General features: G+C 30.9%; 1 protein-coding gene across 2 annotated transcripts in view; it reads right to left on the bottom strand.

Moving 5' to 3' along the window:
• LOC145334873 (uncharacterized) overlaps positions 1-12,179 on the bottom strand; it is a 44,370-nt gene that overhangs the window by 18,008 nt on the left and 14,183 nt on the right. Inside the window, exons 3-5 of one of the 2 annotated variants that reach the window (XM_080180482.1) lie at positions 10,013-10,120; positions 8,882-8,971; positions 8,767-8,795 (exon numbers count right to left, since the gene is read on the bottom strand). In XM_080180482.1, coding sequence (XP_080036608.1) covers positions 8,767-8,795; positions 8,882-8,971; positions 10,013-10,120 — 227 coding nt within the window. Of the gene's footprint in view, positions 1-8,766; positions 8,796-8,852; positions 8,972-10,012; positions 10,121-12,179 lie in introns of both variants that reach the window. The other variant, XM_080180481.1, reaches the window with a different exon arrangement.

The following is a 12,179-nucleotide window of genomic DNA, read 5'->3' on the forward strand; positions in this document are numbered from 1 at the left end:
GATAAAACTCCCCGGGGACTATTTATCCAGATTGTTGTGTGCGGGGGAATTTTAGCCATCAGGGACCTTACGTAACCAAAAGTTGGGTATATAGCAGCAATTCTCGTTTCTCGGAAAAAAAGATTGTTAAGTTCATTAGTAGCGCAACAACAACATGAAAATAAAATATAGCAATATTTTTTATTGCATATTTACCACATTCAATAAATAATGGGAGGTCTAAGTGAACAAAAATTTTAATTTCCATACATTATAAGCAACACTTTTTTAGAAGTGCACGCTATCCTATTAATAGGTTTGGTCTGTCCGTCCGTCTGTCTGAGAAAGTGAACAAAACAAGATTTCCTTTGAGGCTAAGTAAGATAGAAATGTGATTTCACTAACAATATGGCATAATTGATTTCTGATTAGACTTTATCTGAACATAAAATAGCTGGTAAAAAAGGCACCCCTGTGTATACTTTTTTTAAAAGGTTTAAAAAATCATCAAAAAAAATATGTGTGCTTCACACCCCCTTTATTTTGTATCAATTCAATCTATTATACATACACCCAACTTTAATATATACATATAAATGTAAATATATATATTTTTATATTCTATTCTCTCAATATAATATTATACAATAAACAAATAAATATTTACCAGCTTCACACACTAGTAAATTTATATAGAACTTTTTAAAAAAAATTACTAGGGGGAAGTTACAAACATATGGTTACATCATGTTAAGAATCCTTGCGTTGTTTTTGCAATTGAATTTAAATTTTAATAATCTATAAAATGACAACTCAATAAAATGCTAAAAAGCCAACTTTTCATTACGAGAAAGCCCAATCTGTCCCGATTTTGTATCACTTTGAAAAGTGCAATTCCAGTTACGTCATATACGTTTCGGGAAAGAAAAAGGGAAAGTGGAAGAAAATCTCTTCAAAAGAGATGGGAGAAAAGGGAAGAGATTTTCTTCCCCCCTTCCCTTTTAATATGACGTTACAGGAATCGCACTTTTCAAAAGTGATACAAAATCGGGACAGATTGGGCTTTCTCTTTCATTACAATTTATTGTTTTTCACAGGATGTTTGAAGAAAATCATATTTCCATTTGTTTTTAAATGAAATCTTTCAAGCACAAAGCAATAAAAATACTGTAACCTTCAACTGTACCCTAAATTCTCTCCTAGCTTTTTAGTACAAAAACCCAGCGTAAACTTTCTAACTCAAGTAAACCAAATAAAATAGGCATTTTAATCTTCAGTTTATATACATAGAATGGTTCTTGAGGTCTTTGCTAACACATTTTAATAAATTATGCCAAATATTTCAAGTTCCAATTTAGGCGGATTATTTTATATAGTGATTCCCTTTTGGAATATATCTAAACAACCAAGCGCTACCTTTTCCCCCAATTTTATCTATTTTCATATATTCAATATGGTGTATCTAATTTTTAATATAATCGGGGAGGTGGGGATGTGGTTATTCCCTAAAGTTTTTGGTCAGTTGGTTGGTTGTTTTATTGGCATTTCGAAAAGTACATCTAACATGCATAATATCACTTATGTTAATGACCTAAAAATTGTGATTTTTAGTAGCAAATCTACCTTTCTTTCCAAGTGTTAGTCTTTCTGTCTTTAGGCTTCCTGTATGAAAGATCGTGGCTCCTACTTGAGATGGATGCCTAGAGGTTTTTGTATATCTGTTTTGGAGACTGTTATTTGAGGAAAAACGTGATTTTTTGGCTGCCATTTAATTTAGATTTATAACATCATAACCAATGAGCATCTACTCAATAACAATATCCTTTAATAACTTTTTAGATTAAAATTATCAAACAGACATATTTTTTTCACAGTTGATTTTTGTAATCTATCTCTTTATGGCTGATTTGTTTCTAATTATTTATTTATTCATTGTTAATAAAACCTTTCATCAATTCTATTCAGTGTCAGGGATCTCGAGGGATAAGACAATGGATGATAAATTGATTATTCATTTCCAAATACCCAATATGAAGATTTTAATTATGGTTTGTAAAGTTTTGACACTAATAGTTAATAATCAACAAATAACATTCAATTAGAGTATCCAACGAGCCAACGAATACTTTAATGTGGTCATAAACTTTAGGTACCAGTGTTATCTACAGTCCAATGTCTTACTGATATTATGTGCTGTACATGGAAAGGGAGTCACTTTTATCAAACTAAAATTTCTTCTAAAACATATAGGGACATTGGACTGTAAAGTACATTGGTGCCCAAAGGTTTAGAACTCTGTCCTATCTATCCTATCTAACTGTTATAAATTATTTTTGTCATCAAATATAAAATAAGCTACCTCACCCTTTAACTAAAACATCGGAGACTAAAGTAAAAGAAAACAAACAGTATCCTATGAAAACAGAGAGTAAAAATAATTGTATCCTATTGATTGTATATTTATATCAGACACTTCAATATTGGTGTGGCTCAAATAAGGCATCACAAAATGGGTCAATGAAAGAAATACCAAGATGAAAAGATCAAATACACTAGAACACTCTTTTTTAACTATAGAAAAATTGCACTAAGAATACCTTAGTGTCTTAGAAGCTTCAAGGTTTCTAAAAAGTTATTGAATACTTGATTTGTATATATTTAACTATCCTATTTTTTAATGAAAAATAAAGATTTTTTTTGTTTAAAGATCTCAAAAAATGCTAGTGGATTTAAATTCTTAGGGCGGTTTTAAGCTGTTTTATTTCCTACCCACCCTCCCCGAGATGAGTCTATGGCAAAAAACTAGTACTTTTATTATTGGCGAAATTATAAAAAAAATACTAGGCTAGTCTATGAAATTTTCTGAAAGATTTTGCCCATTTTTGATCAACACTTTGTATTTGTATTCATCCTGCTTATCAATTTATATATCAGTACAGACATATTTTAGAATTATATTATCTTTATATTTATACAAATAGAATTACCCTAAATTAATAAGTATTTTGTCACAGCAATAATTTAAAAACAATTTCTATTATTTTAAACATATTAGTAGTTGCATTTTTCACTTGAAAATATTTTTAACAGGTCATAAAATTAAAAGTCATTAATTTTTTCAATTATTGGACCTTTAATTTTCTTAGATAAATGGATTTCAAAAGTTAAAAATTCCAACCAATTTCCAACCATTAGTGGCCAATTGACTACCATTTTGCAGGAAAAAATTGCCAGGAAAGTATTTTTAAGCAAGCTAAAATGAAATTAAAACTTTAGATTGAAAAATCTTTATCTTTCTCATTATTTCTGTTCTATTAACGTCAGATGAATGACTTAGTAAAAGTAGTTACCATATATATTAGAGATCTTAGAGAATGAAACAATTGACAATAATTTGATATACATTATACATCCTCTATGATAATAAACAATTTATCATAACATTGTTTCCAATCATGGTTATAAAGATAATAAGTCATAGATTTTTCCACAAGGATGTGTAAACACCCAGCTGGGTATGTTGGAAAGTGCCAAATAGCAAATTAATCAAGAATTAATGGACTTTATACAACATACACACATGTAGTGTTCATAGAAAATAAAATTACTTTTTCTATTTACTTTTTAAATAAAAAGCTACTTTTTTATAAGATTTTCCAGACACATTTCTTCGCCCCTAGCCTCTAGGAAGAGAAAATTTTTTAAAAAAATGATATCAGTATGGGAATCATTACATCTTCTATTACCTACCCAGCAGAAAAAATTGCGAATGAATCGTCAATACCAGCTGAAAAAATTGCGAATGAGTCGCCAATTTTCGCAATTTTTTTGCTATGATGTATTGACACTAAAAATGTTTATAGGTGTGATGAGGGGAAATAATTATACTCTGGTATAAAAATAACAAACAACGTTATATTATAATATATTGTTTTCCTCTTCTGTTTTTTTAGTAGCCTAGCTACTCTTCAACATATTTTGTCAATTCGTAAGTCCATAATTCTATTGAGGATAATATTATTCTAGAATATAAAAACAGCAAACAACGTTATAGTATAAATAATATATTATTTTTTAAAAGCGAAGCTTTTCTATAATTAGGGTCGGTCCGTCCGTCCGTCACGGATAGCTTTTTTCGTTAATTTAGACATGTTAGAATTGTCCTATCGATTTCAAATTTTGCATGGTGAATTCTTTAGTAGTTAGGTACGATTTAGAAAGCGTAGCAACTCTATAATCATTACCAAAATGTCCGTACGTCCATTTTAAACATGTTGATTTTTTTCTTTTTTAAATAGCTTTTTTCGTTAATTTAGGCATGTTAGAATTGTCCTATCGATTTCAAATTTTGCATGGGGATTCCTGTAATGGTTAGGTACGAGTTAGAAAGCGTAGCAACTCTATAATCATTACCAGAATGTCCGTACGTCCATTTTAAACATGTTAATTTTTTTTACATTTTAACAACAAATTTGTATGTGACCTAATTATCCAATTGGTCTGATTTTTGGTATACTGATTCCTGGGACAAAAAATACAATATTATAAGCGAAGCAACTCTATAATTAAGTCCTAAAAATGTAAGTATGTCCATAATCATTATCCTGTATCAAGCAGTTTTTCAACAAATTTACTTACAATTTTGCTTTGACTCTTATACATTCGCATTCTGATTATTCAGTTCTGTCATTATACAAGTGTTAATGTCCGTTTGTCCTACCGTTTCAGAGCTTCGCTTTTATGGATGTTGTCATCCTTGTTTTGTAGCAAAGCTACTCTATGAATTAAGTTGCCTGTACGTCTAGGACAAACTTTTTTATCAAAGAATTTAACTTTGATTTTCTCATCTGTAATTTAAGAAATATAATTAAATGATAAATGATTAGCTACTCTATAACTTTGTTTTTATTTTAATGTTTTGCTCATCCTAGTCTTTCTTTTTATAGAGCAATAAGAAAAGCATCTATATTTATAACATACAATTAAAGAGAAAATAAATAATTCAATCTTCTACATTGCATATAGTTTAATTGATGAAAACAAATAATTATTGAGCTTAAAAGACAATTGGATAATAAGAGGATAATAGATAATGGGTATGTGTTTCTTTGATTAAGGAAAGAAACTGTCTTGAATGTTTTTAATTAATAACTAAGTTACCACTACTTTCCGAAATCATCCTTGCTTAAAAATCTATTCGCAGCTGAGTTCCTAGCATCTCAAGACTTTTTTTATTGAAATGAGTAGGTAATAAGAAAAAAAAATAACAGAAAACCATCCCAGAATTAAATATAAAAATGAAAAAGTCTAAAATTATCCTTAAACAATATGATTGACAATATGATCCCTCAGTATGCTCATGAAATAAATATTATTTGCTTAACAAATATCACAAGGATGACAACATCTATGAAAGGAAAAACAATAAATATATAAAGTCTAGATCCCTAATTTCTCAAATGAACCAATAGGAACGCAGGAAGGAACAATCCGACCACACAATACTTATAAATTGTACATAATTTATTCAAAATTTTACATTGAAATCTGAAGAGAGGAAAAATGCTCGAAATAATTTTTAATGTATTAATAAATTTAACAACTCATGTCTTGTTTGTGAGTTAACATTTTATATTTTTTACTGGTTAAATTTGGTTGGTTCTCTATTATTTTTTTTGTTTGCTTGCACAGATTATTGTCTTAGGGTAGTAGATCTATTGGACAAACAACTAAAACTTAAAAATACCTGCAGGAGAAATTTAGATAGAAAAGCTGTGCTTTTAATAAATATAGATAGATAGATATATGCTGGGATTGAGGTGACATTGGGCTGTTTAAAACACTAGTCCCCTTTACCAACTTTGGGGACATTGATAAATTTTGATAGGTTGATTGTCCAAACGTTTCAACAACTAATTAATTATGCAGAAGGTAATTTGGTGAATGATAATATAAATCAAATTGACGGCTATTGCCTTATCTCTGGATTTATGTATGTATGTATGCAAGTAATATAAGACTTCATAAAACTCATTATATGTCCTTATGTAAATAATATACAGGCGACCTTATGTACAAAGATAACAAGGATGATAACAACCATAACACAATACTTGGGAATTGTTAGTAATGTTTCTGCCCTTTATTTTGTCCATTATTAATGGAAAATGAAGTGAAAAATCAGGGATCTAAGGTATAAGACAATGGGCAGTAATTTGTTATACGTCTTCAATAATGATAAACATATTTACCCCTTCTTTTGATCAAGATTATTGAAAAGTTTTGATTCTACTTATTGCGTACCAACCAATCAAATTTACATGAAGGAACTCCAAGTTTTTGAGCCAACAAATAGAGTAAAAGTCATTTACAGGATTCCCCCCCCCCCTCCCTTGTATGTATGTATGTAACCTTGATTCTCTTAAGTTAGGATTCAGATGCACGAGGAGATTAGAGGTGAGAATCCTTTGGCCAATCCTAGATTGGTAAGCTTCGCGTACAACTGATTGTATTATATGTTACATTACAAGCTGACCCGCAATTCTCGTTGAAGCTACTCAATTATTACATCACCCTGGCCTAGAGTTTTAGCAGGTGTTCCATATTAAGCCACCCTAATTAATGGCACTCTCATATGAATGAGGAGCATGGAAGAGGGAAAGCACGATTACAATTGCTTGATAGGTAGGATCCTAACTTCCTTCAAATTTCCCTCCTTACAACCTAAGGGCATCTCAGGGAAGATTGCGTGACTGTAATTTGACAAATTGCAACAGCATTTGTCATCCAAGTACAATATCTATGGGTTGGAGCTTGAACTTCGATTTTCCCAACCACAGCTCTATGGGACACCCTCCCCCCCCCTCCCTTTGCACGCCCTCTCGGCTTTGACTGTTCTTTCTCCAGAGATTGAATTGACTGTTGGAGTGTGTTTAGGACTTACAGAAACTTTCTCTCAACACCATTGCAGGGATATAGGGATGGGGAAATATAAGTTAAATTGATTTTTCACATTTTTTTATAACTGGTGGAATAGTTAAAAAATTGGATCTTACATTGTGTTACAAATAGATAAAAAAGCTTGTTTAGGTTATTTTTGTTTTTACTGTAGAGTCACAGACAAGTAAAACTTATATTGCTCAACCTTTGTATGAAGGATAATTTTTTTTTGCGGAGGTTTGGTGTTAGGTATTTCAAATATTTTTTTTCTGTCAAACGTCTGACATAGCCGTAGAAGACAAATCTAACTGAATTCTTTAGTTTGGTGCAATTTGATTCGAGAAACTAGATTTTATTTCTTCTTTTAAATTGATGAGAAGATGAATTTATCTCCTATTAACTTATCTCTGTGTCTCCAGCACAATTGTGAATTCAAGGAACTCTTCAAGTGTACAAACTTTTAAAGGTGTCCCTACATTCTAACAATAGCCGGAACAAAGGTAAGTTCTGCTTTACAGTAAAGAATTTTGTTGTATTTCCTTTCACGGTTTTACTGGTATATTATTATTTGCGATAACCCCCCTACCCCGTTCCATCCAAGAAAATTGTCTATTACCTAAAAAGTTTTTATTTTATAATAGCAAAGTTTTTCTATACTTATAAGTATGATCTGTCCGTCAATGTCCTACAAGTATTGTACGTTATATGCATTATTAAGCACTAAAAATACTATATAGACAGTTTTCATTCTGTAATTCTAGACTAACGTTAAATTTGTTAATTTTATTGAATGTCAACATAATATAAATTTTAAGAACAAAAATTTAATTTTGATTTTTTGCAGAAATACTTTAAGCAAAATTTTGACTGGCAGACTTTTACTTCTTTCTAAAGTACCAAGTTTAAGAATCACAAGACTTGAAATACCCCAAAAAGAAACAGCTATAAGAAGAGGATAAGGGGGGGTTATCTCTTATGTTAATCTCGTAATTTAGGTATGACGGACATTGGAAAATAATATCCTAATATGCTAGATGACACTACTAGGAATTATATAACCCCACTAAAATAAATATCTAAATATTAAAATTACCATTTTTACTTTTTTTATCTACGATAAATAACATTGAATTATTTTTAGAGGGTACCCAAAGTTTTACAATACGGTATCTTATTCATTAGCTCAAAAACCTTAGGTACTTTTATTGAATTTTGATTAGTTGGTTCCAAACTTTAATTGTTTTTTTTTTTTACATTATTGGGGATGTACATCTTGTTTTTTTACGACATACCGACACAATAATAACCCCTCCCTTATTCTGAGAGTAAGTGTGAGCTATCTAAAACTTTTAGACTTGACAATTTGTTTTTTCTTCACTCAAATTTTCAAATACTTGGTTTATAAAATATCTAGTTGATACAGAAAATATATTTTTATAAATGGTATGTGTTGGGTTCGAGTTTAGGCCATAGAACGTCATTCTAGAGACGTTTAGAAGCCATGCTAGATACGAATTACTATAAGGTAAGAGTAAGTGGAATGTCTGGGCGTTTAAGCAGGCTTTTAAAATCGATCTATCTATTTGTTACCTGCCCAGCTGATCCTGGCCAATATAGACCTCTCTAGCATACATGTACTTGACCAGGCTCTCAAGGTCTATCTATCTATTTGTTACCTGCCCAGCTGATCCTGGTCAATATAGACCTCTCCTGCATACATGTACTTGACTAGTATCTCTATGTCTATCTATCTATTTGTTACCTGCCCAGCTGATCCTGGTCAATATAGACCTCTCCAGCATACATGTACTTGACTAGTATCTCCAGATCGATCTATCTATTTGTTACCTGCCCAGCTGATCCTGGCCAATATAGACCTCTCCTGCATACATGTATTTGACTAGTTTCTCCAGGTCTATCTATCTATTTGTTACCTGCCCAACTGATCCTGGCCAATATAGACCTCTCCTGCATACATGTATTTGACTAGGCTCTCCAGGTCTATCAGAAGAACATCCTTCAAGATCACGACAGGGTGTTGACACGGGTTTTCCTAGGAGACAATTTGAGATTATTTTTTTTTATAATTAGTACATCATTAAATTTAATTAGAAAGTAGATAGATAAATAGACACTTAATATGAGAAGATAGGAGATAAATGAATTATATACTTCAAGTATAGGTCTTTCATAATAATATCATTCAACTGGGAGATGACATGATTGGATGGGTAAAAAAAAGTGTAATTTTAAGTAGCTGAACTAGGTTTCTAAAAAATCAGCCTTGTTACGTCATAGAAATAAGGGATTATCCATCTCTTTTTTAGGGGTTTTCTTTCCCACTTTACCTCTCAACTCCCTCATTTTTATGACGTCACATGGCTGATTTTTGAGATACTTTGTCCAGCTACAATTTAAAAAAATTCAGTTTTGTGACAAATAGATTGTTATAAATAAGAAATACATTTGAAAATGAATATTCTGGCTAGATATTTGTTTTTGAGATTAGCTTTAAATAAAACACAGTAATTCTTTTTTCTTATTTTAACCTTGTTTTAAATTTACAATAGTTAGCTAAAAGTTTTATTGAATACATATTAGTAATTCAACTTGTACCAAAGTTTAAAATATTCTGCTTACAAACTCATTTTTAAAAAACTTCTAGAAATTACACAACGATCTTTTCACTGGGTTTGACACATTCCATGAAAAACTTTTATTTGTAAAAATTTTTATATGAATAACATCAAAAATTATTTTTGTATCCAAAATAAAATTGAAAAAAGGGCTTCGTCTCAATAGGGAGGTTTGGGTGTATGTACACTCCCATTTCTTTGTTTTTGTATCAAATTTTTAAAAATTCTGATTTTTTTGGTGGGATGGGGGAATTTAAAGCGAGTGGGCGAGTAAATTTTTGTTTGATGTTTATTATTTTAGGTCCGCTTAGGTTATATTGGTTACTTGATATCCTTTCTGTATAAGTGTAACCTACATACCCCACCTTTTTATTTTTTTTCCTTAATAAGGAGAAGGAGGGGGGGGGGTCAGTGTTTGTAGGAAAGTACCAAATCAACCCATTCCTTAATTAAATTACCTTAAAAATCGCTTTGAAGTATTGGCTGCAAGCAGACAGAATGATCTTGTGTGCCCTTATATTTCCTCCTTGACAGCTGAGAGTTACATCTACAAGCTCTTCTGACATCTAGAAATAAGAAATAATATATTGGCTGCTAGCTGACAGAATAATCTTGTGTGCCCTTATATTTCCTCCTTGACAGCTGAGAGTTACATCTACAAGCTCTTCTGACATCTAGAAATAAGAAATAATAAATTGGCTGCATGCAGACAGAATAATCTTGTGTGCCCTTATATTTCCTCCTTGACAGCTGAGAGTTACATCTACAAGCTCTTCTGACATCTAGAAATAAGAAATATTATATTGGCTGCATGCAGACAGAATAATCTTGTGTGCCCTTATATTTCCACCTTGACAGCTGAGAGTTACATCTACAAGCTCTTCTGACATCTAGAAATAAGAAATAGTATATTGGCTGCATGCAGACAGAATAATCTTGTGTGCCCTTATATTTCCTCCTTGACAGCTGAGAGTTACATCTACAAGCTCTTCTGACATCTAGAAATAAGAAATAGTATACTAACATGAATGACAGCTTGCTTATATAGCAAAGTACCCAAAAATTCATCGATGGACAAACCGACTACTTGAGTTATAGAACAAATTATTGGTGGTTAGAAAAAATTCATTAAAAGTAGAAAATCATATATCCGTATCTTGACTAGTAGCCAAAAAATCACACACAGCAAATCCTTAGATTGCAGGACCTATGTCTAAAAGTCCTAACTGTGAATGGTAATGAGTTACACCTGCATTGTGCCAAGGCATTCTATCTACTCTAACTATTTAGGTTGTGTAGCAATAGAAACCATTTATTAATAATGTTAAAATTGTTAATTCTTCATTTCTAAAAACATTTTATTTAAAAATATTTTTCTGTTTAAATCTTTAACTAAAACCAAAATGTAATACATTTTAGATATTTTTCTGAATAAATTTTAGATTTATTTTATTGGGGTAATCTAAAGTTATTGTATAAAGTAATCTTTACAATATAAAATCTATATGTGTAAGTACTTTATTCCCCTTTCCTTCTTCTTATTGTACAGGATTATTTGTCCATTTTCAAAATTGATAGAATAAATATAGATAAGGATAAGAAGTGAAAAGAAATAGATAGATAGATACTAAAAGAGAGAGAGAGAGAGAGAGAGAGATAGAAATAGCAAAAAAGAAATAAAAGAGACAAAGAATTAATATTTTGTTTAATAAAAATGATAGTTTCATGGTTTAATTGGTGGATAGATTTTAATACAAGAATATAAGCATTGAAAGGTTTATATTGACGAATTGTTAATAAACAGATACTAGACATCAATATCTATAATATTAATATTTTATTGAAAGCTGGACAGATAGATATAATTATAGATCCCCCCCCCCCCCCCCCAATACAAATCCTCCTTATACAATAATTATTGGAAGGGTTACTAAAAGGTTTCCCCTATATTTATTCTTCTACATAAAGTCAGGGATTCAAAGGGTTATGACAATTGCCGATAAATTGATGTACATTTATAATGATTACACACAAAATTGTCCCTTCTTTAGATTACCATTAGAGGATGAAACTTAACTTAAAGAACTAACCAATCAAAATTACATTTAAGTCCGCAATCCAACGAATAAGAAAACGTTAGGGACTAGTGTAATAAACAGCGCAATGTCCCCTCACTCCCTGCCAAGAAGAAATCCCCATCTAACTTCACCCCTCATGGCTATTAAGATCAGTGTTTTATATAAAACAGAAAATATCTAATATTAGCAAAATTTTTCATTAAGGAGAGAAAATGTTTATATATCTATTTATTGTTGATTTTGATCACATAAAGGGTCTGGCTTGTTGAAAATAGTCTCAAACCTGCCCTGGTTAAAAACTTTGCTTCTTATAAAACAACGAAAGAGAGAGCGTGCTATAAAACTCACAGTCCCTTTCTGTGTATCAAAAATCCTTTTTAAAAGCGAAGCTTTTCTATAATTAGGGTATAATTAGTCCGGGACAGTTAACTCTTTTCGTTAATTTTAACAAGTTAGAATTGTCCTATCGATTTCAAATTTTAAAAGATAACTCCTATAACGATTAGGTAAGATTTAACAACTCCATAATCGTTGCCAGAAAGTCCGT

The sequence above is a fragment of the Acartia tonsa genome, chromosome 13, assembly GCF_053477335.1.
Source record: "Acartia tonsa isolate MP-2025a chromosome 13, ASM5347733v1, whole genome shotgun sequence".
Lineage (NCBI taxonomy): Eukaryota > Metazoa > Arthropoda > Copepoda > Calanoida > Acartiidae > Acartia > Acartia tonsa.